General features: G+C 35.6%; 1 protein-coding gene across 5 annotated transcripts in view; it reads right to left on the reverse strand.

The window, feature by feature from the left end:
- Positions 1 to 26,115, reverse strand: part of DMXL1 (Dmx like 1) — a 128,548-nt gene that overhangs the window by 26,160 nt on the left and 76,273 nt on the right. For 3 of the 5 annotated variants that reach the window (XM_045794874.2, XM_045794876.2, XM_087862365.1), the window contains 6 exons: positions 22,944 to 23,122; positions 17,933 to 18,063; positions 15,681 to 15,766; positions 12,885 to 13,086; positions 11,736 to 11,853; positions 8,387 to 8,449 (listed from right to left, as the gene is read on the reverse strand). In XM_045794874.2, coding sequence (XP_045650830.2) covers positions 8,387 to 8,449; positions 11,736 to 11,853; positions 12,885 to 13,086; positions 15,681 to 15,766; positions 17,933 to 18,063; positions 22,944 to 23,122 — 779 coding nt within the window. The remainder of the gene's footprint in view (positions 1 to 8,386; positions 8,450 to 11,735; positions 11,854 to 12,884; positions 13,087 to 15,680; positions 15,767 to 17,932; positions 18,064 to 22,943; positions 23,123 to 26,115) is intronic. The other 2 variants (XM_045794877.2, XM_045794875.2) reach the window with 1 other exon arrangement.

Consider the following 26,115-nt stretch of genomic DNA (forward strand, 5'->3'; position numbering starts at 1 on the left):
CAAACTTGAGGCATGTGGCTAGCTAAGTCAGTAGAGCACGCAGCTCTTGGTCTCAGGGTTGGGAGGTTGAGCAGCACATAGGGTGTAGAGATTACTTAAAAATAAAATCTTCAAAAAAAAAAAAAGAGAATATAACAAATACAATTCCTGCAAAGTTCAGATAAAAACATCACCAATGCCTGTCTATTGTTTGACCAACAGAAGTGAGTTAGCACGATTTTTTTTAAAATGGCAAATAAGAAGCCTGTTGAATAGCAAAGTTGAGACTTAAAAACCCAAACAATCCTATGCAAACAAAACTCATGGTCACTGAATATAAAGATGCCAAATATATTCTAATCTAAAATACAATCTGATAACAAACAAACGAATTTCAGTGCTTGCCAAACATTGTGGTTGATTTCAGGGTCAACTTCTTTTCTAAGGAAACTCTTACCTCTAGCTACAAGAGGCCCATCAAATGTATATAATGTATAAATCAAATTCTGTAATTTTATGACAAAATCCCAACTCAGTCACCTATCTGCCTGCTTTCTAAAGCATACTAAGTGTCCACTACTGGATTCTGAAGCAACTGGAAAGACAGACAACAAATGATATTTGCAGGCCACAGAGGAGTATGTTATTTGCTGGTAATGGGTAGGTGGGGAGAAAAATATTCATTTTACCTGCAGAGCTTTTTCAAATTTTACATTTATGGGGAAGAAAGATTCAATAGGCATAAACTTCAAAAAAGTCTCTTCAATGTGAAAATACATTCCAGTCCTCTCATAACCTAGATTTAATAAAACATTCTTAATACTGTGGCCCCAAGATCATCTGCATGAGAATCAGCTGGAGAGAGGGGAAAAGAATGGTGTTTAGCATCTCAAAAGCTTATGCATATTTAATTCTGAGAACAATGGCAAGTGGTAGGAAATGAGCTTGGAGACCAGGCAGGATTCAGCTTGCAGAGGGCCTCAAAAGCCTTAATAGAGTTCAGATTTTATTTTAAAGCAAGGAAGCCAGTGCAGGGTTTAGATGATTCTGGATGTTGTGAGGCAAAGTATACAGGGTGTGAGAATGGCTGCTAAATCAGTTATGAGGCTACCTCAGCAGCTACAGGCAGAGGTAAAGGGGGATTTGATTAGGGTCCTAGCAATGATGGTAGTGATGAGTGGTTGGAATTAGGATAAATTTTGCTAATGGACTGAAATTACAGTAGGAGCAAAAGAGAAAAAGCAAGGATAACTCCTAGATTTCAGTCCCGATAACTGGGTGAGTGAAGGTACCATTTAAAGAGACAAAGGTGAAGAAAAAGTAGGGATTTAGATTAAGATTAGGAGAAGAAAGAAAATTCTGTGTTTAGACATTCAGGGCAATGTAGCTATTAGATTAATAAGGCAAGTCCAGGGTTCAGGAAATGAATGGGCTAGAGAGAATTGATTTAAGAGTTATTTAAGAGCTAGCTGTGGATGAGAGTTAAACCATGAGATAACCCAAAGAGAAAAGTAAAGACAGAGAAAAGTTTAGAGAAATAAGTCCTGAGACACCCAACGTTTCCAAGAAAGGAAAAAGATAAGCCAATTCAAGATGGAAGTAATCTGGGGAAAGAAATAACTGACAGAATAAATCGATAGAACAGGGAACATTCTGACAGAACAGGAAACATAGTCCAACTATGAATACTTAATCATCAAATATGTTACAGAAACCAAGTGAAGCAAGTTTCAAGAAGGTGACTGTGGTCAACAGTATCAAAGGACACTGAAAAACTGAATTAAAGGAAGACAGAACTGACTACTGAATTTAGCATCCTGGAAGTCAAGGGTGAGTGACTTTGACTAGTAAAATTTCAGGGGAGTGGGCTGGAGATAACACTTAACTAGATTAGAGAGACATGTGATAGCAGTGAATAGGGAGGGAAGTCCATTGGGGAAGATGCACAGGGGCATTCAACTGAATCGATGATGTTTTATTTCTTAAAGTGGGTGGTTCCTCCACAGGGTTTCTGCAACATTACTCTTTAAATCTTCTTTGAGGATTTTATAGGTGATTTTATAAATGAATTTTTCTAGATAGGGGATTACAGAAATGGGGGAGTAGAACGATTCAAGGTTTTTTGGTTTTCATTTCAAAGTAAGATAATAAAATATATTTGCTTATGCTGAGAATAATCTAAGAGAAAGATAACTATTTATCATGCAAGAGGGAGGGAGGATAACTACTGAAGCAAAATCCTCAGGTAGATAAAGGGGAGATAGAATAAATGTACAAATGGAAGATCTGGTCTTGGACAAAAAAAGTGACAGCCTATCTAGTGTTAGAGAAGGCAGAACAAAATATCTGCATTTAAAGCAGAAGTTAGATTTGGTGGTGAGAGTATTAGTCTAAATTCCCTGCTCTTATTTTGATGGCAAAATAAGGTCACCAGTAGGAAAGAGCAAAGGAATACTGGAAGTTTGAGGAAAGAGGGCAAAAGTGGTAAGAATGGAAAAGAGAACAGGAAACAAATTTACTAGAGTAATTTATTTTGATTGTCAGGTAGTTTAATTTGGGATTTGTGGCTATAAATTTCAAGGCAAGTCCCCATGGTTTGTGCTTTTTCTTCATCCATGTTCAGCTATTTGGGTGAATATGTCACCAACTAGACCCCAAGACCTGACCTTTAAGGCCCACTTGCTTGTACTCACCCACCTCTGTCCCACATTTTTCCTTGAGCTCTTCTTTCCAGCTTCTCTCTTAAGTCAGGCAGAGAGAAAGCAAAACTGTCCTTCCAGCAACAGCGTCTGCCCTGACAAGACCTCCAGCTGGCCCAGGCCACCCAGACCAGTGTGATCTTAACTCCTGACTTCTGCCTGCACAAAGGGACCAGAGAGTGACCTCTAGAATAAGGATGACTACCTTTACCTCATTTAGTACTAAACCTCCACCCAAGGAGGAGCACACGCCTCATTTACATAACATACGATGTGTGTATAGGCATGATTCCTGAAGGTGCATGTGTGACCTTATGCCCACCTGTGCATAGGATGACCAGGCTTCCCCATCTAAATATGCATCCTAATCCTAAATAAAAGGAACCCAACCACCCTTGCTCAGGGAGTCACAGCTTTGGAAACCTTTGCCCATGATTTCCTTATTTGCTGCAAATAAAGTTTTCTTTGTGTGACAACTCAACCTGCAGTTTGTGACTCACCAAGGAGGGAACTCACACTGGTTTGGTTACAATGGCACAGAGTAGACAGAAAGTTGCATTTAAACAGGTTTGGGAATTTTCAAGGCAAATACACCAGAGAGAGAAGTGCACAAAAGAGTTGAGGATTTTTGCTAAGGATTGATCATAATGATGGATCATGAAATCTAAGGTAGGAAAGGAAGGAAGTGGAAACACGATGTGGTCAGCTAAAAAAAGACAACTTGCATGTGCTATAAACATAATTTAATTTGCTAAAGGCCATACAACATAAAATCATAGTAAAAAAAATAACCCACAATGAATATGGTCTTAACGTAAAGGTTAATATAAGTTTAATATAAACCTTAATGTAAGGTTTCAGACCATGCTTTAAAATTTGATTGGGCTGGATATATGAGGAAAAAAAAGAATCCAAATATTAGTGCTAAAAGAGATTTTAAGAGATTATGCAGATCACAAAGTAAACATAGATTTACCATAGATTCCAGCAATTCCATTTCTGGGTATATATCCAAAAGAACTGAAAGCAGAGACTTAAACAGATATGTGTGTATCAATGTTCACAGCAAAAGATGGAAACAGTCTGAATATCCATCGACAGATGAATGGCTCACAGTATGTGTGACACATACACAATGGAATATGATTTAAGATTAAAAACAAAGGAGATTCTGATACATACTACACACGATATACATACTACAAGATGGTGACCTTAAGTGAAAAAAGCCAGTCACAAAATGACAGATACTGTATGATTCCACTTAATACAGATACCCAGGGTAGTAAAATTCACAGAGACAGAGAGCAGATGGTGGTTGGTGGGCTCAGTGAGGAGGGGGGCAGAAAATGGAGAGCTACTATCTATTGGGGACAGGGTTTCAGTTTGGGAAGATGAAAAAGCTCTGGAGATGGATGGTGGTGATGGCTACACAATATGAATGAACTTAATGCCACATAACTGTATGCTTAGAACAATTAAAATGGTAAAGTTTACATGTATATTTTACCACAATTTAAACAAAGACAAATTTTATACAGGAACTGATCTAAATAATGTTCAAGTTCTGCAGGCTTCCTTTAAGAACTGAAGAGAGGACTACAACAGACTAAATCCAGGACTTCACTGCTGTTTAAATTAGAGCTAACTGCTCTAATCAACCCTAATTTTATACATTAGTAAAGAAGGTTTAAAAGGTGTAAAGAGCTCAAGGTTTCACAACAGATGTACAGAAAAATTGACTTGAGACTCTAAGTCTCAGTGGTGATTTTCAGCTACTATCACCTTCTACAATGGGAAGCTGAGCATTTGGATTCCTTCAGCACTACAGTAATGATGTAATAAAACAAAACAGAAAGTAAAAGGAGATTTAAAGAGTATCAAAGGCATATTGCAAGGAAATGGGAAGCTTTCAAGTGAGCATAAAAGCACACCACTACCTTAAATATTAGGAAATAAAAATATTCAAGAAGTAATTTCGTTTTTAAAACCGAAGCAGAAAAATGAAAGGTGACATCACCATAGATTTCACTGTGTTAAAAAAAAAAGGGGGAACATTATAAATAACTTCATACCTATAAATCTGACACGTGAAGCAGATAAATTTCTTCGTTCTTAAAATTTTACGTATTATTTATTTTAGAGAGGGACAGAGGCAGGAAGGGCAGAGGGAGAGAGAGAATCAGACAGGCTCCACACCCAGCGCAGAGGCTGATACAGGGCTCCATCTCACAATCCTGAGATCATAACCTAAGCCAAAATCAAGAGTTGGACACTTAACCAACAGAGCCACCCAGGTGCCCTAGACAGACAAATTTCTTTAAAGACATGGACTACTAATGCTCACTCAAGAAGAAATAAATAACCTGACTCACCCTATATCTGTTAAAGAAACTGAATTTGTAGATAAAAAACTCCAAGCCCAGATGGTTTCTCTGGTGAATTCTACCAAACACTTAAGTAAGAAATAATAGTAATTCTACACAAAGTTTTCTGAAAAATTAAAGAGAATATTTCCCAACTCACCTATGAATCCAGCTTTAGTTTAAAAACAAAAAAAGAACCCCAAAACATTAAGAAAAACCATTAACCAATATTCCTCATCAACATAAATGCAAAAATTCTTAACAGATCTACCAATACATAAAAAAGATAACAAACACATTATGACCAAATGAAGATTAGTCAGACAATGAAAGGCTGGTTTAACATAAACTAATCCATTAACCTATTTAGCCGTATTAACAGACTAAAATAAGAACCATATGAACATCTCAACAGTAGCCAAAAAACCCCCCAAAAAACAAAAAACAAAAATGTGACAAAATCCAACATCTATTACTGATTAAAAACTTCCAACAAGCTAAGAACAGAAAATCTTCCTCAACCTTATAAAGGATATCTGAAACAACACTATAGATAACAGCATACTTAATGATCAGGAACAAAATAAAAATGTCTGCTTTTACCACTTCTATTCAATATTGGACTGGAAGTTCTAGTCAGCGCAGTGAGACAGTGGGAGATTAGTATAAAGATAAATAGATCAATGGTCCAAAACAGAATCTAGGACACATACATATTAATTGGTTTTTTTAAAAGGAGGAAAAGCAATTCAGTGGAGGAAAAGATAATCTAATCTTTGCAGAAAAGAGTGATAAATAACTGATACACAGATTATAAAAAATAACTGCAACCCATACTTTGTGCCATATAAAAAAATGACTTAAAATTTTTTTTGTAGGATTTAAACAATGCCTTTGGGTTGTGATTTCTTTGTAGAACAGAGCTTTAGATTTCTTTTTCATTGGGAAGTTGCAGTAATGGAAGTAATGTCACTAATTGTGAAACTAAAACTAGAGCAAAGCAGGAGAAAATCTTTGTGACTTTTAAGTTAGGCAAAGATTTCTTATATATGACACCAAAAAGAATGTCCATACACAGAACAAATTTTGATGAGGTCCAATGTATCCATTAAAAACTTCTCAGTTTAAAACAAATTGTAAAGGGATTAAAAAGACACACAACAGAGTAGGAGAAAGCATTTGCCAATCAGCTATGACTTATATTTAAAATAAAGAACTGTTAAAACTCTATTAAGAAAACAACCCAATCAAAGAAAGACACATTTGAAAAGACACTTAAACCAAAGTTATACAAATGATAAACAAGCACATGAGAAGATGCTCAATGCAAATTAAAACCACTACACACCTACTGGAATGGCTAAAATAAAAAGGCTGAGCATGTCAGGTGTTGGTGAGGAGGTAAAGCACCGGAGATTTCAGGCATTGCTGCTGGGGGTGTAAAATGGTACCACCACCTGGGAAAATACTTGAGTGGTTTCTTAAAAAGTTAACCACACACCTACAATGTAATCTGGCCATTCCACTCCTAAGCATTTGCACAAGACAAATGAAAGCGTATGCCCATACACAGAGACTTGCGTGTGACCATTCTGAGCATTCTTATTTGAAATAGTTCTGAAATGGGAAGAGCTCAAGTGCTTATTTTTGTAATAAGCAAATTATGGGACAGTGATACAATGAATACACTTCAGCGATAAAAAGCAATGAATTACTAAAATACCCAATATGGAGGAATCTCACAATAATTATGCTGGGGGAAAAGAAGGTATATTATATGATTCCATTTACATAAAATTCCAGAAAATGCAAACTAATCTATAATATGAGGAAGCAGATTGGTAGCTACCTGTAGAGGAAGAGGGCAGAGGTGGGAGGAAATCAGGAAGAAGGAAATTAAAGTTTTGGGGGTGATGACTATATTCATTTTCTCAATTGTGGTGATGGTTTAACCAGTGTATACATATGCCAAGATCAGTCAAACTACACTTTAATAAATATGTGCAGTTGTTTTAACTCAGGTATACCTAACCAACCTGTTTAAAACAAAACTGTAGCAGACACTTGGAAAATTCTGTTCAAAAATGGTTATGATGTTAACTTACCAAACAGAATGACTACCTTTTAAAGTAGTGTGATTACTATAGAAATACCACATTCTGATTATTAACATTTTATAAATAGTGTGAAAAGAAAAATCTTTGGATGAGAATTCATGATAATGTATAGACTAGTAATCAATGATTACTTAGGCAAGGACTTATTGTTAACTGGTTAGAAGTTTGAACTACATTCTTTCAAAACTCCCAAAGGCCAGTAAATATTTCCAAAGTATGAACTGCATAAATTTATTTTGCCAAAGTTTGACTTATAATATACACTTGACAGCTAATCCGTCTTTTCAGTTAATTGCATAGAATTATTTTTCCTATTTTTACCAAAAGATTTTCTTGGAGAAAGAATTAACAGTGGGAATTAGTAGCCTTAAAAAAAATATCGTTCAAGAAATTTTTCCCTGAAAATTATTTTGTTGAGAGGGACTTCAAGTCAGAATAAGAAACACATGAGTCAAATATCAACTTAGGGGTGCCTGGGTGGCACAGCGGTTAAGCGTCTGCCTTCAGCTCAGGGCGTGATCCTGGTGTTATGGGATCGAGCCCCACATCAGGCTTCTCCACTATGAGCCTGCTTCTTCCTCTCCCACTCCCCCTGCTTGTGTTCCCTCTCTCGCTGGATGTCTCTATCTCTGTCGAATAAATAAATAAAATCTTAAAAAAAAAATCAACTTAATAAAAGTTATATTTGAATGTATGATCATAGAACATTTGGGAGATCGTTCATGCTTACACAAATTCCTACAATTTTTGCTCTTGATCTCAAGTGCTATGAGAAATTGCTACACACAAGGCAATGTGCTATATGCTATTTCTACCAGAAAAATAAATATTACATAACAATATTTGATGTATTTTAAGGAATTAACAGCACAGGAGAGAATGTTAACTTCAAAAGTGACACTTGCAAAAATAGACCAATACCACTATAATTCTATAATGGCTATTGTAATTACATTTTATTAAGAACTTCAGTTGTATTTACTCAGAAAAATCTGTAGCCAAAACAGGTTACATTCAACTCCCTTTAAAATTGCATTCTCTTATTAACAAAACAGAAACAATTTTTATGAATGCATATTTAAGTTGTTGAAACCAAAGAAGAGTAATTTGAGGGAACAATGATTTAACTGCATTGGAAACAAAGTACAGTTCAAAACTAAAATGCAAACAAGTTTTTCTTGTTAAAGAATGCAATTTCTAATTTCAGTTGAATGATATTTTGTACCTTATTGATGTTTGGCTCCTCCATCATAGAATTTTTGATGGTTTCACAGTTGTCCTCTAATGACTTCATCAAGAAAGAATAACCACATGACAAAGAGTAAAGACGAGATATAACATGCAAAATACTGGGGATATTTTTTTAAATTATATTTTTAACCGAATTTACTAGAAAACAACACTGGATGAGTTATTACTTTTTAAATATCATACATCTTGAAAGGAGCATGTGGGGGTAGCATGGTGAGGGGTTGGGGAAAACTTAATCCCTCAGAACTCATTTAACCACCACCATAAATTTTATTTCACCTCCCAAGAAATTTTAAGCGACTTATTTTTGAAATGTTGATATTAAAGCAAAATTGAGCCCACAGTTCTTAATATTACAAATTCCAGAGCTACTGGTGCCACAGTACTCTCACCTGAAAATTAAAGTCAAATTGTTCTTCTTCATACATCCTACTATGTCTTGTCTCCATTATGGTATCTCACTCCTCAAGAAAATCTCCTGATTAGAAAATCTAGAATTCTAGGTTTCTAATTATTTCTCTTTATTTAGCCAGAAATAGTCAATAAATTGCTTGAAGGCACACATCGTTCTCAAAAGGGGATATTAGCATTTGTTAAAGAAGTGGTTCAACACCTTTAGTTCTTAGAAAATGAAAGAAAACAGAAATATTAAGTAGGGGACCAAAGACGACAGCTATCAAGTATTTTTTTCTGGTTGGAAACCATTCAGATACAGTCTATTTGCAACTATCTGTACTTAATTTCAAAATAAACATAAACTGGAAAGACCTTCTATTTTAAAAATGCAGTATATAAAAAGAAAAGATCTGAGGATACACCAGGATTTTAAATTTTAACATCAGATGGAGAAAACTTCATTTTCAAACACGTAAGGAATAAAGAAGAAGCAGCGGTTTCAGAATCCTCCCATCCAAAACATAGAGCCTGTCTGGTATCTATTTCCTAAACACCTGAAAAGTCACAGTGACTTGGACTCAAACTACTTAAATACAATCATTTTATAAAAAAAGAGATGGAAGGTAATTTTGTTAATACCCAAAATAAGCTAGTCAACTGTCCAGTACAGATTAAATAATAATATACTAATTCTATGAAGTTAATATTCTGTTTAATTCCATCCAATCTATGATTCACCATATAAGTTTTTCATTTTCATATTCCCTTTATCAAAATATCACTACTTTTAAGAATATCACCATCAAGAATAAAACAATAAAAACCAGAAATTTTAAAAAAGAATAAAATAAAGCGGTAATAATTAATTTCTAGTAACTACCATTAATTATGCCAGGTTTTAAATAAGTTAGATCTACTGGTCAAAAATTGCATATTAAGGGGTATTATACTCATTTTGCAGATAAAAAGCCTAAAATTCAGAGAAAATACTTAGCTTACTAATAATTATAAAGCTTTTAGTCCAACTTCCATAAGCATGCTTTTGATTAAAATAATAACAAAAATAACTTAAGGTATCATCAAACTCCTAAGGAAACTAAAAATACAATAGCAAAGGAATTAAAAAGGTGTATTTATTCTCATTTACCTGCTACCCTTCCTTATGCATTCTGGCTTGCTCATACTACTCTCTTTCCTTAGTGATACTATTGCCTGATTCAGCTAGACTATCTAACGGTGTAATAGCTTTTTGTTTTGTTTGAGAACTATTTAATTTCCCAAATACAATGACTACATCAGCAGTGGAGAAATGTTTTTATTTTTACACCTATATTAATCAAATATGGCCATGTCTTTTAAAAAATGATTTTGTACGTGAAATTATTATGCTAACTTCCATATTCATATTACAAAAAATGATTTTGTACGTGAAATTATTATGCTAACATCCATATCAGAAAAACAAAGAAATAACAGAGTAAACATACTTTTTATATAGAATAATGCAGCAGGTGTTTATAAATTATTGTGAGACTGTTTTAACTTTTAATACATTATTTTAGGCAAAGATGTATTTAATATAAAATAAGAAACATTACCTCACCAGTAAATACACCCTAATTAATTATGTTTCTGATCCAGTACCTCTTTAATTTTATGTATCCCAAAGTCTTCTTGAACTGTTTGATGGTAATTCATATACTTGATATTTAAGATACATTTTACATAAGGTAAAATAAAAATACTTCATTTGTATTATATCTATTTTATCTATTGTTAGCTTAGTTTTCAATGTTATGCTAAGGTGCATACATCAGAAGTTTTCTAAGTTAGCCAAAAATTATGTCTGTTTCCTGGCTTGGCTAATTCAAATATACAATCTGGCAAAAACTAAATAATAGTGCACACAGTTGCCTCTTATAAAACAGTGTTTAAACCGAGAGGCAATGAGATCTGCGTAATTTTTCCTTTTTTTCATTAAGGTTATATGCCATCTTGCTTTTTGCTAACTTGTCTATTAAGAAACTATTCTGATGCATAAACTAGTTGCATCACTAAGCTGCACACCTGAAACTAACGTAACATTGTATGTCGAATGTCTCAAAAAATTTTTTTTAAAAAAGAATGAAATCAGGAAAAAGAAGCCATTCTATTTCCTTACTTCTCCAAGTGAAATACTTCTTGTTTTCCCTCCCACTTAAAAAACCATACAAGGCTTGCTTTAAGCCTAGTTCAATGCTTCTCAAAATGTGATCCACAGACCAGCTGCTGGTCTTGAAACTCTTTTGTTACCAGTCCATGAGACATAAGGAATTAGTACCATCACTAAGTCCACTACTGAGTTTACCAATATCTTCTAATTGCAATACTGTCACAACAAAAGAAGTATTATGTTAATATGAGAAAAATGGTCAGTATAAGGATAATATCAAAGTATAATCAACTAGAGTATACTTATAAATTGTGTTTATAAAATTTCATTAAGAAGCATAATCAAAAGAATAAAGAGAAAATGTACATATTTGAAATGTTCTCAGTACACCAACCTAGTTTCAACTAAACTTCTAAGATAAACTTCTTTTAATTATCATGAAAATCATGGGAAATTTCTACTTTGTCTCCTAACTAGGCAATCATGACAACTCAAAGCACAGCAAACAAGATGTTGAATCTTCACTCAAACAATATTTTTTTGGGGGAAAAAAAAAGTTCCAAATACATCTGAATTAGTTACTTTAACTTGATTTAGGAAAATACTCTCTCTTTCTCCTTTTCAATCACTTTTTCTATCTACTAACTGCATAATAAACGTTTATGATACAAAAGTGAGTTTTTTTAAGTCTGTAAAATGCAACTTATTTTTTATGACTACATAATACAAAAGACTTCAGTAATAATAGAGTAAAAAGGTTTTAACGTATACAGACCTCATTTAGACATCTTTTCTTTGTGAATATATTTCTGATAAAGGTTTCCTGAATTTCTTCCTGCTTCACCAGGTACTGCCAAAGTCTCTTCACAGACAGAGCCAGATGGTGTTTGGATCTACAGAGACAGGATATTTAATTATACACTTTGGAGATTTCTGATTAACTTGACCACATTTCCTTGGTGCTCTATGAATGTTTATAATAACAAATTAATTGGAATCAGACTGACCATATCACTGAGAACAGCAGTCCACAAACTTTTTCTTAAAAAAACAAGATAGTAAATATTTTAAGCTTTGTGGGTTATCTTTCGACCACTCAACTCAGTCACTGATAGGAAAGCACCCATAGGAAATATGAAAATGAAAGGGTATGGCTGTGATCCAATAAAACTTTATTTACATTGTAGGAGGATGGGTGGATATGGCTTCACGGCTGCACTTTGCTGACCCCTAGAAACATAGTATCTACCAAAACAGATCTCTCCTAGAAGAGACCTAGAAGCAGAGATACTCACAGGGTCTGTGAACACACACCAGTCCATGAACTCTGTTACTGATGCTCACTAAGGTAAGAACGTGTGAAATAATGTAAATCAACTATGTCATTAAGCCACTAAGTACACTGTTTATTAATTCGGTTAACACTTTGTAGCAAGAATTTATTGATGAAGCAAGCGCTGTATTGATCTACCTTTTGGTGCAAATGCTTCATCTCCTTCCTCATGGATGGTAAAACAGCTTGCTAACTAAATATTTTGAACAGCACTCTTCCAGAGTGGGCGGAAGTAAACTATGACCCACAGGTCAAATTCAGCCTGCCTTTCATTTTCGGAAATAAAGTTTATTGGATCACAGCCACGTCCATTTGTTTACTTATTGTCTGTGGTTGCTTTCACTCTACAATGACAGTTTAATAGCAGCAACAAGGATTATAGGGTCCGCAAAGCCTAAAATATTTACTATCTGGACCTTTGCAGGAAATGTTTGCTAAGCCTACAATATACATCAAACAAAGACACAGATATGAGCCAAGAACCACAAAGGAAACACAGAAGGCCTAAAAAAAAATTTTTAAAGTACTAATTGATAACATTCTGATTTATTAAAAGTCTGACTTAAAAACAGTATCCATAGGACAACCTACTTGAAAGGAGTGTTTGTAGGTTCCAGCAAAGCTTTATGGCGGAGAATTGCAGGACCTGCAGACAAGCTCTCTTCAGAGGTATGACTTGCAATGTAGTTTTGAGGTGGCCCACCATGGATTTCCAGTCGTCGGAGAAGAACTTGCTCCCAACACTGAAGAGTTTTTAGAACTGCATGACAAAGTGGTGAACTAACTGGAAGCTCTAAAAAGAGAAAATAAACATGACCCACGTTTGTCTTCTTCAGTAAAATGCTACAGTCAAGGGTAAGAATGACTGAGACAGACATTTTGGCAGAGATGTGCAAGAGAGGTGGGGAGAGACCTCCAGAGGATTAAAAAAAAAAAAAAAAGATGTAATAAATCTCTATTTCAACATAATTAGGTGTCCCAGAGCAATAGAAAAAAGTAATCTGAGTTGAAATTATATCACACTTTTACTACTACAACTTGGAATAATATTTATGACTTGTGATATAAAGTGCTGCTATATCAATTACTGCTTTTTGCTTTAATTTCACATGAAAAATTATGCCCGAATATTATGAAAATATGTTGGAGGGGAAAAATAATTGCTTTAAATCTTTGCATCAGTCCAATTTTTATACAGTATGTAACTAAGATTTATTTAGAAAATTAGGATACACAAAAGTTAAAAAAAAAAAAGAAGTTAAACAATACTTAACCATGAAATTCAGCTCTTTCTAGTTCTGTATACTTTCATTCTCCTGATCCTCACTCCACTCTCAACTTTTAGCTATTCTTGCTGTTCACCTCCAAAAATCGAAATAATATGCCTATCCTGTGAGTTCTGGATTTTTCCATTTTAGAAATGATGTATTCATTTATTACTATGGAATATGAGAATAAACTACTCTCTCCATCATTCCAGTGTAGTCACATAATAGGTAGGTGAAGAAAGGGATAAAGAAAGGGGGGGTAATCAAAAGGGGGAATGAAACATGAGAGACTATGGACTATGAGAAACAAACTGAGGGCCTCAGAGGGGAGGGGGGTGGGGGAATGGGATAGACCGGTGATGGGTAGTAAGGAAGGCACGTATTGCATGGTGCACTGGGTGTTATACGCAACTAATGAATCATCGAGCTTTACATCGGAAACCGGGGATGTACTGTATGGTGACTAACATAATATAATAAAAAATCATTTAAAAAAAAAAAAAAAGCATGAGCCAACTGAGGATGTTGCAATACATGTGTGTGGGGAGTCCTCAGGCCTGAGGTCAGAGTTTTTGGGCATCAGTCCCATGTTACTCTTCAGTGACTCTGAGTGAATGATGCCACCAGGTGTTGTCACCTATTATCACTTGGGATGGTTAATGATGAGCAGAGATGTGGAGCCTATAATATGTCCAGGAATAGAAAGCCCAGGCAGGGCAACTAGGAGGAACTCAAGGACCCAAGAGCATCCAGGTACCTACAAGGAGAAAGAGATACTGCTGGTGTGAAGGGGAGAAGGGGAGAAAGGAAGTGCTGGAGGTTTCTAGGACCTTGGGGGCAGAAAAATATGCTAATTAACAGCATCTACTTTGGAGACAGAAACTGCCTCTTTTGAATCCCTCCCTTCTCTTCATAGCTGTGTTAAGGTAGGAGCATCTGAGGAAAGAAAAACTATTTATATAGAGGCACGATGAACCAGAGCTATCACAGGTAAATCTAGAGATGGGGACAAGAAATCTACAAAGGCTGAGGTGACATGTCTTGCAAATTAACACATACTTAAGGACAACTGTGTTTGTCTCATTGATTATAAGAGAGCCAGGGGTAGTCACTCAGAGAAGAGGGTGATTCAAATTGGCTGGGTTGGCTAAGAGTTTAGACCAAAGATGAATGATAATTGATGGGTGTGACAATAATGAGGCTGATAATGGTGATAATTGCGAATGCCTGATGTGAAGTGGACCAAGGTTGTGGAAAGTGCAGTTACATGAGCTGTGTAGTATTTTTTCACTGAATTTACTGTAATGATATATATTTAGCCCTGAGTCATAAGTTAAAAATTCCAAAGAATGTGACAAACCATTTGTATTTCAAATGTATCTTAGGTTGTGGAAAGGGAGGTGGGTGGGGGGATGGAGTAACTGGGTGATGGGCATTAAAGGAGGGCACATGATGTGATGAACACTGGGTGTTATATGCAACTAATGAATCATTGAACATTATATCAAAACTAATGATGTACTATATGTTGGCTAATTGAATTTAAATTTAAAAAAGACAGATTTCAATAAAACACTATTGTAAAAAAAAAAAAAGAAATGATGTACTCATTTATTACTATGGAATATGAGAATAAACTACTCTCTCCATCATTCCAATGTAGTCACATAATAATTTTTGGTTAAATTGGTGTTTTTGTGTTTACCCTGTTATTTATAACTATAAATATAGATCACAGCTGGACCATGTGGTATACTATCATACCTCTTTCTTTCTGCACAATCTTTTCTTTCCCTGGAGTTAATAATCACTAAGTTTCTAAGTTTGCTTAGTTTTCTATGTGTCTACTGCTATTAAATCCCCCAACACCTCCAACTAGAGGTCTCAATACAATCAATCACGTCAGGTTCAGATCCCCTGCTTTCTTGGACACTGTCCTCCTAACGGCACCTAACAACATGATAGACACATTTACAGATGGCCGGTCTGGTTAAAAGAAACCTATCTTCTACAACAGGAAGTTACTAAAGTTTTTCTCGACTATTTGAAAAAAAAAATACAAAACAGTAATTCAAAAGCAATGGGAATAATTATTAGTTCATGTTAAGATATTTATTACCTGCAAGATCATGACCTGCAAAGGGATAGAAAGTCTTCAAATTGTTGAGCACCAACTGCACCATTGCCAAGCGCATCAATGACCAACTAAAAATAAAATAACAGTAGATCTGTTAAAAATTTACTTAGGGCTTCAGAAGAGTACACCACTCTCTAATCCAACAATTTCACTACCAAGAATCTACTCTGCAGATACACTTCCAGAAAAACAAAACAATATATACATGCAGTTACTCATGTCAGCTTTACCTATAAGAGCAAAAGAGTAGAAACAACCAATATCTGCCAGAAGAGTACGAATCTTGAAGTGTTAATATGAAGTGAACTCCAGTATGTATTAATAAATAATCAAATTATAGAACATTATATATACTATGCCACCTGCTACCTTCCATGAAAGAAAGTAGAGAAAAAAGATTTTACACACCTATAAACACACTTATTTTGCAAACAGAAGGATAAAACAGAAACTAATAAAAATGGGTATATGTAGAAGGTGTAGAGGAGAAATTCGGTGGAAGACAGAAATGTGAGATTTTACATTTTATATATTTTTGCTTTTTTTTAATTAAAAAAAGAACTTTCAACTTCTCTTTTAAAGTGAAACATTTATTTCTTAGAGTACTGGCTTTTTATTACTTTAGATTGTATATATAGAGTTTACCATCTTAACTATTTTTAAGTGTACAGTTCAGTGGCATTAAGTATATTCAACCAACACCACCATCTATTTCTAGAACTCTTTTCATCTTGCAAAACTGCACTACCCCCATTAAGCAATAATTCCCCATTTCCCCCTTCTCTTAGCCTCTGGCAATCAGCATTCTACCTTCTGTCTCTATGAATTTGACTACTCTAAGCATCTCATATATGGAATTATGCACCATTGCCATGGTGTTTGTCTATTTGGGACTGGTTTATTTCACTGAGCATGTTCTCAGAGTTCATCCACATTGTAACATGTGTCAGAATTTCCAACCTTTTTTAGGTTGAATAGTATTCCATTACATGAATATACCACATTTTGTTCATGCATTCATCTGTCAACAGATACTTGGTGTTTTTATCCCTTGACTATTATGAATAATGCTGTTATGAACACGGTTTCTACATATACTGATCCTATTTTTTTAGTATATGTGCTGTCGAAACAGGCACAGTTTGTACAAATATCTGTTCAAGACCCTGTTTTTAATTTCTTTGGGTATATACTCAGAAGTGAAATTGCTGGATCATATGGTAATTCTATTTTTAATTTCCTAACTACCATACGTTTTTCCATAGTGGCTGCACTATTTCTCATTCCCACCAACAGTACACAAGGGTTCCAATTTCTCCACATTCTTGCCAACACTGTTGTTTTCTGTTTTTTGGATAGTAGTCATTTTAACGGGTATGGAATAATCTCTCATTGTCATTTCAATTGGCATTTCCCTAATGATAAATGACAGCATCTTTTCTTGTGCTTATTGGTCATTTGTGTATCTTCTTTGGAAAAATATCTATTTAAGTCATTTGCCTGCTTTTTTAATTGGGTTGTTTGGTTTCTGTTGTTATTAAGTTACAGGGTTTGAATGACTTTTGAGACACGTAAATATTTTAGTATATTCAAAAAACAAAACTGGGTCAACAGGAAAAAACCAATATACTAGCAAGTAAAAATCTCATAATAATTCCTCCTTTCAACAATGAGTATTTCGTTTTTGTTAATATACTACTTATTTCCTGTGGAAAATTTCTATTTTTCTATCAAACCATTAACATACAGTGTTTTAATAAAATATATACACCTTTCAGAGACATACGACGTATCAAGAGGGACAAGATAATATCCTGTTACTCCTGCTTGTAAGGATAAAATAGCATGGGAGCTGAGGGTGAACATTTTGAACATTTATGACTTTTATAATATGTGGAAGCCATTTTTAAGACAGTAATCATTGACATCTTAGAGTATTAGTATTATACTAAAATGATTACATTTTCTAGGCTAAAACAGTGGAGTTTGTTTATCTCAGGGAGCAAAGGGCAAGGAATAGTTAGACAGCATTTGTGAGTACCGATTCATGGGTAATAAAAAACTGTGTAATTATACTTAAAGAAAGGAATTTAACAATTTCATCTAAAGAAGTCTGAGTTATAATGTGTGTTATAATTCAATAAGCTATCAATTTCATACGCATTATTTTTAAAATTATGTATATAAGCCAAGATGAATTTTTAAAATGAAGCTTAAAATTAAATATTCCATACCTATATGAATTTGAATTAGAATGTTCTTGGAGATGGAAATCTGAGGCTAAAACATCATCATCGTCGTCATCACTTTCCAGACTCTCCTCTGAATCGTATTCTGCTCTACTTTGGGAAGGGGGTAGAAAAGGCTAAAATAAAAAAGTTACAGAATTTATCATTCTACTCTCTAATTTAAAACATTCAATTACAGAGTCTCATATTAGCAATTTATCCCATTTTCAGGTACTTCAATGTAAAAAAAGTAAAGTAACCAGTATTTGGCTGCTTCTTTTTTTGACATTCTATACCTTCAACATCACTTTACACAATTTTCTTATTAATTCAGCCATTCAACAAAAAAATCTATCAAGTATCAATATGTCAAAAACTATACTTGCCATAAGAATTTTTTTCTTTTAAGTACGCTCCACGCCCCAGTCTGGAGCCCAACATGGGGCTTGAACTCACAACCTTGAGATCAAGACCTGACCTCAAGAGTCGACGCTTAACCATCTGGGTGGCGCCCTTGCTATAAGGATTTTTAAGACATAAACACAGTCACTGCACTGAGAGTCACACAAAAAAACAGTCAAATAACAGAAAACTGAATAGAAATTGTATTTAGTTGTGCCATACAGAAAAGAGGACAGATGGGATTGAGAACAGTAACAAGAACTGACAGAAGCTGATCATGAAAGGCCTCTGCATAAAGTGGCACTTAAGCGAGACTGAAAGGACAAGAGGTAAGCCATAGAACAAGAGGGAAGAAAAGCATTTTAGGCTGTGGAAATCGTAGGTAGAAAGGCTTTAATGTGAAAGAGTTTGGTGTGGAAAGGAAGTGGTTTGACTGAAGCCCACTGTCGCAGGAGGATAAGTGTTGAGATGAACACTGAAGACAATGGCAGGAGACATGTGGGGCAGGGTTTTTGTAGGTCACAGTAAAGAGGGTAATGGAATGCCACCAGTGAGTTTTAAATAGAGGACAGGTATTGAGATTTCTTAAGAATATGACTATGCCCACTTCCTTATGAGAAAAAAAACCTCAAATGGCAAGACCAGAAATGGAGACCTGAGTAGCCAAGTAAGGCAAGAGTTGACAGTCTGGATGAAACCGCTATAGAAATGTAAAGATGGATGGAAATTTGGATGGACACACTGTGCTTCAGCAAGGCTTGGCTTTAAACTGAACAAATTTTTCTCTTCCTCAATCTTGAAGGCCCCCCCCCCCGACTTTTTTCTGTAGGAACTCAGTATCAATGTGGACATCTCACTGACTTCAGTGTGTACTCAGTCATGAGATTCGGATGGCTGGTGCCTGCGCTAGTCAGAGACCATCTTGGAAGACATGATGAACAGAGCTGCCAGCTGCCACCAGATTCCTATCTAAACCACCCAGATTCTGTATTTTCCTCTAAAACCCCACAGCCTTTTACCCTATGTGGGTCTGCACTTTTGAAAGCACTGGCCGGCTACAGCTTCCTTTACCTGGCAAAGCAATAAAACTATCATTCTTCTTTATCCCCTAACTCTGTCTTTGTGTTATATTTTGGCTCCAGATCACAGAGGTTGGTTTCCAACAACATGGATGTATGTGTTAGTGAGGAATATGGAGAGAAATAACATACTGACACTATATTTTGGGGAAAGCACTGACAGATATGCCAATAAGTATGGACAGCAAGGGACAGAGAAGAAAAAAACTATTTGTAGGTTTCTGGCTTGAGCCAGCTATTAGGATGAAGATGCCATTTACTGGTTCGAGAGAACTTTGGTTATAAAAAGAAGGTTCTGGACAAAATAAATATCAAAAACCCAAATCTTGAAGAAGATCAAGATTCACAGGTCAAGTGGAAAGGGAAGAATGAAGAAAGGAGACTATGAAAGAATAAATAGTAAGGTTAGGGGAAAAAAAAACTAGAAGAGAATGGCATTAAGGGAACAAGACAAAAAAGCATTTTCAAGGAGGAAATGGTCCCATGTGTTGAATAATGCTAAGAGTTCAAATGAGATGATGATAAAAAAGTTTCAGTTATATGTGACAACATGGATGCCCCATGAATCTCAACAGCAGCTTCAGTGGGGTTGCTGTGTCAGAAGTCACACAGTGGGTAACTATGAAAGAGACCTAAGGTAACAGGAAAAAAATGTATATATAGTTTTAAAAAGTTGAATGATAACAGGAAGCAGAGAAATGGAGTAATAGCTGGAAAAAGTTCCGGGATCGAAGCAGGATTTGGAATGACAGACAGTAGAGCACACTTCTGTCCTGATGGGAAGCAGTCAACAGGGATGAGAGTCAAGAGTAGAGAAGAAAAGCACAATTGGGATTCAGAACAGAATTGAAGTCTCTGATAGGAAGGACTCTTCCTCCTTAATAACAGGAGGAATGAGAAAGATGGGAACAAATGTTACAGCTTCATGACAGGATGGTTAGAGTCTTGTGTGATTCTCTGTTTTAATGCCTTATAACTTACAGTTAAGAGTGAAGATGGAAGACGAGATATGGGAAATCTGAAGTTATAAAATCTTTGGTGTAGGAAAGCCCAGTGAAGATACATAGGAGGGATGGGAGAACTCTGAAAGAGCTGAAAGAGAAGCTCGTAAGTCCTTCACCAGAAAGCAAAAGTAAAACTGCACAAAGTTGTAAAAAAGAACCATTTAAAGATACTGGAAATTCATCAATACACACAACACACAGAGAAGCACTTACTCAAGAAAAATCTACTGGAATCTCTGGAGAAACAGTGAGAACCTGGCATTTTGGTCGGGGCATTGCTACCCCACCCCCGCCGCTCTGTGCTGCAGCTGTTCTACCGGAGGCAGCAGGGCAGTCCACGAGCACCAAGAACTCTGCTGCATGGCCAGAGGCGGCTGACTGGAGTAAAAATCCCAGGCCCGGTGGCACTGTCAAAAACAGAGATCTCAGTACCAAACACCAAGGAAAGGCTAAGCTCTCAACTAGCCTGAGGCTGTGATATGAATTGGGACAACGGCAGATCAGCCAGAAATTGAACAAGATCCAGGAACAAGAGAGTTAAAGAAGGCCTTCCTGATCACGAATCCTCTATCAATGAAAACTGTGCTTCAAAAATGAAGATGACATAAAGATATTCCCATATCAATAAGAGGCTCAACAAACATTTGTTGAATAAATGAATGACTCTGCAAAAGGCAATGAGGAACAAGGAAAGACAAATACCTGTCTTTACCCCAAGTATATAGGATACAAGAAAAATAAAAGCTATTGCTTAACATGCATAAAGGATTGGTGTCAGCAGCAAATAGTTAGGTATCAAATAATAGAAGAAAATAAGAAGAACATCCACAAGTTGAGAATGTGAAAGATGTGGCTGATCACAGAAGCAGAAGATACAAACAGGCCATTTTTGCTTTGCGTAGTAGCACAGGAACATGAAAACGACCATGCAAGCTGAAACCCTTGTAAAGTAATCTTAATAAACAAAGGAAAAATTACAAATATTCTGTGACTAGGAAAAATATTTTCAAAACAATAAAACTCTTATGGTTGGCAATAAATGTATAGGGAAATGAAAAAATAGTAAAAATAATATTTATTTAGCACACTGTAATCAAAATATTAGAAATATTGAGAATTTAAGTGTTTTATTTATTTTTTTAAAGATTTTTACTTATTTGAGAGAGAGAACGAACAAGTGAGAGGCAGAGGGAAAGGGAGAGGGAGAAGCAGACTCCCTGCCGAGCAGGGAGCCTGATTTGGGACTCGATCCCAGGACCTTGAGATCATGACCTGAGCTGAAGGTAGATGCTTAATCGAGTGAGCCACCCAGGTACCCCATCAAGTGTTTTATTTCTTTGTAAAAAATTTATCAAGAGTACTTCGAATAGTGCTTGCCTTCTTCTAACTCTGTAATTTAGGACAAAGCAAGCATCTTTCCTAATCCTTGGCAAACCATCATACTTGTTTCTAAGTTTGTATCAGCTTCCAACATTTTATTCTTCACACTTTCAATGCTGTGAAATATTAGCCAGAATTCCTTTAATTTCACTATCTCTAGAACATCTTCATTCCTGTGTTCCACTTTCCTTACCTCTGTTGACAAGTTAGCCTTCACTAACTCCTCTGGTTGCACATCCAGAGTCTCTCAAATGACAGCAATGTCAGTAGCCCCAATGTGAGCGATTTTTCCATAACTTTGTTTATATTTGATTTTTTTCTGTAAAAAGCATCTTTCATTTTCTATTTATATTCGATTAGCCAACATACCGCTTACATTCCATCTCAATGTCACTTACAGTGCTACCACTTGTCACTGTGTGGTTGCACTTCCTCTTTGTGAGCCAATTTCCTCTTCTGATTATTCAGTTTTGTAGAATGTCACTTGAGCTTGTCGCTTTGCTGTCTGTATACGAACTGAGTAATGGGCCCTAAATGACCAGTTGCCAAGAGACTTGGAAAGAACCGTTGTGACCGATCACTGCACATGAGGCGCATCCGCCTTTTCCACAGTGACATGTGCACGGAAGAGCCAGCGGGGAAGTTCGTACTTGAGGTAACTCCTTATAGTTAATAGACTGTTGCCGAGGGACTCGTTACTTAACTAAACAGCAGTAACTATAACGTAGTTATAGTTATATATATATATACTATATATATATATAGTATATATAAGAACCATGCACACCCGTCTGCAGTACAGAAAAGGAATGACAGCATGAATGACCCTGTGACCTCTAGCAGTCTGGATTCCTTAATTACCATCAAGTACATTAGCACTAAGGTGTTGACCAATTTATCTTTTCATCTAAGAACTGTATTTTGTTTAAAATATAGAAATCATAACTTATCAAAGTACTGCCTTAAAAACTGGATGGAAATGGCCAAATATTTTTGAGGGTTTTTTGTTTCGTTTTGTTATGCAGCCTGACAAAATGAAATCTTTCTAAACCAGAGTGGGAAAATACTTGGAAGCAGCAACAGTCCACTTATTCTAAACATTTTCATGTCATTTCGTTGCATAAATGTTGTTCTAGGTGGCACTTTTATTACCTTGGCTATGAAATAGTCCCAGATACTGAGCTCCGGTGGGATAAACTTCTCTTGGACTGCCAGTGACTCCTGGCTAACTACTGATGAGGAAGAGGTCGGTGGGGCAGATTCTCTGCAAGAAATTTTTGATGGCCTAAAACGTTTGTTCTGTTTCTCTCCTTCTTCCACAAGTGAAGAAACTAATAAAAACAAAATAAAGTATTATTAAAGTAAGTACTATTTCCATTGTACTAATTTCACCTATCTTTACATAAGATTTAAGGTTACAAGTAAGCAGAAACACAAAACTGAGATCATTATGACAGTAAGGTAAAAAAATAAAATAGGTACAAGTGAGACAAAAATTACTGTAAAAAGCAGTCTTTATCTCAACTTATTCTTCACTCTCTGAATGTTAACTTTTCTATTGCATATGTGGGCAATAGGATATAGTATCTGCCTATAAATGAGTCCACAATTGAGCTAAGATCGTGAAAGAAAATTACCTACATCCCTTTACTTTGAAGAATACCATGGAAAACAGTATCTTGGGATGTCAATGTCAATTGACGGCAACAACTCACTTACGAGGTTCTTTAGTAATCCCCTGGCCTTTTATCTACATACAAAATTGAATGTTTTCACTGAAAATATAAAAAAAAATTCAAATACGTAACAAGCGAATTAAACTGACTCAGACTTTTGGAAATGGCTTGCACACATAATTTCCTGGTCAGTGGAATAACAAAGAGGGAGAAAATGCAATCTTTGTTGTTTTAACTTTTAAACACTTAATGGTTAGTATTCTCTTAATATTTTACTTTAGAGTATTATGGGCCTCAGGAAAGAAAAACAAGTTACACAAATCTATAAATAACAAATACGAAGTCATAAGATTCAAATCACCAAAACAGAACCATGGATGTCCCAAACAGAAGCTTATGTCTAATCAACAAGCGAACAGCCCCACAATAAGGCACACCAATATTCTCCTTCAATGGTTCCAGTGAGAACTGACTTACCTTCCAAAGGAATGCAAATATGTGTTCTGTAATATAATTTTGTTTTATTGTTTGAAGCTACTCAGCTTGCATAAACAGCATGCTCATGCATTATATCAAGCTACAGCCAAGCTGAGTATAACAAAGTGATTTAGTGATTTCAGGAAAAAAGGAAATTAAAATGGATAAAAATTCTAAAAGATTGCTAAGACGTGGTATGATTATTACATAACTCCCAAATGATTTTAAAAGGAACTTTCAGATTAAATGTGTAAATTTCTGCCTTTTTAAAAAAGATTTATTTATTTATTTGAGAGAGAGAACGCATGCATGAGTGGGAGGAGGGGCAGAAGGAGAAGGACCCTGAGGACACTGCGCGGGGGTCTGACGTGCGGCTGATCTCAAGACCCTGAAAACACTCGAAACCAAGTCAGATGCTTAACTAACTGAGCCGCTCAGGTGCCCCAATTTTTTTTCTGTTTTTAAAAGCAACTGATAGTCAACAATCATATTTCTAATATATGTTGCATACATTCGTATTCATTCTAAAACTTAAACAGTGGTTCTACCAAATTCTGATCAAGTAAAAAATTCAGACTATAAGGATATTCTTTACCTTTCAAAAAAATTAATGCTGTGGTTTAAAATAAATTAATCATTTGACTTTAGCATTACTATTTTGCTTTTTTTGTTTTTAGATTAGAAGGCATATGAACATAGAAGCTTAAAGGAGCTCTGGAAAAATAAAACTTACAAACAACACTAAATGAATACATTTTTGCCAAGATAGCTATATGATAAAAAATCAGAGTTTTTTTTTTTATGTTTTTTTTTTAAAGATTTATTTATTTATTTGACAGAGAGAGACAGACAGCAAGAGAGGGAACACAAGCAGGGGGAGTGGGAGAGGAAGAAGCAGGCTCCCAGCAGAGCAGGGAGCCTGATGAGGGGCTCAATCCCAGGACCCCAGGATCACGTCCTGAGCCAAAGGCAGACGCTTACCGACTGAGCCACCCAGCCGCCCCCCAAAATCAGAGTTTTAAAGCCAAAACCCAAGAATATTTTTTAAAAGGAAAAAAATTTACAAGTACAGTCAATGAACCCAGACACTGACATGAAAATAAGAAAAGTTACCATACTGGGGGCTAAATGTTTAAAATTACAGACTCGATACCAGAAATATAAAACCACTTATTAAAATACTTTTGATGAACAAAGAAAAAAAATGGGAAACAGATTCATAGTGAATGTTCTATTACTTGAAATGCTATAAATAAAGGGACCTCAGTGATACCTCCCAGCAAACAAGAAATAACCTGCAGCTTCTCATTAGCGTAAACACTTCTTCTTTTCCCATAAATTACAGCAAGATTTAAGACAATTTTATGTTTAAATCACAGTGGGTTAGCAGTCATGAAGGACAGACAGAGACCACACAGTGGCTGAGCTGATTTTTGAAAATGCTAATAATCAAATATCAAGAACCTCTGTCACTCCTTGGATACAAACTGACTCTACTGTTCCATTATCAAGGAGGTAAATGGCTACTTTACTAGTAACGGAAGAAAAAAAACAGTATTACGGAGAATTGAAAAGGAACTTGGATGTGGTGCTTAGAAATTATAAGAAACATAGAGAGGCTAGAAAGTGGGTAAAGAAAAACCAACATATCCATAGGTAAGAAAAGAAAGAATCACTCACTAACATAAATTTCTTAAATTTCTTAGCTGCTTTGGATTCATGGAAAGTACTTTAAAGAAGTACTTTTAAAGTCAAGATAGTGGACTTTCCCTCCATTTTAAGAATCTTTATCCTCACTCCTAGTACTGCAGTGACTTCCTGGAACTATGGACATGACGCCCTAAAGAACACAAAACAGAAATGGAGAAATGGTTAAGAGGCTACATCTAAAGAATGGGCAGAGTAGGTACAGAGGAGTTAGAAAGACAAAGTTGCTTTTTTATCATAAATTCTTCTGGAATATGGATTTATTACCATGCATATATACTGCTTTGATTAAAATCAAAACGTAAGAGGAAGGCTAACAAGCTAACACTTTCTGAGTTTATAATTTTATGTTTTAAAAGAATTTATTTGAGAGAGAGCACGAGCAAGCATGAGCATGGGTGGTGGTGAAGGTGGGGCAGTGAAAGTGGGACAGAGGTAGAGGGAGAAGCAGACTCCTGCTGAGT

Source organism: Ursus americanus, chromosome 5, assembly GCF_024610735.1.
Source record: "Ursus americanus isolate L20-20 chromosome 5, mUrsAme1.1.p, whole genome shotgun sequence".
NCBI lineage: Eukaryota > Metazoa > Chordata > Mammalia > Carnivora > Ursidae > Ursus > Ursus americanus.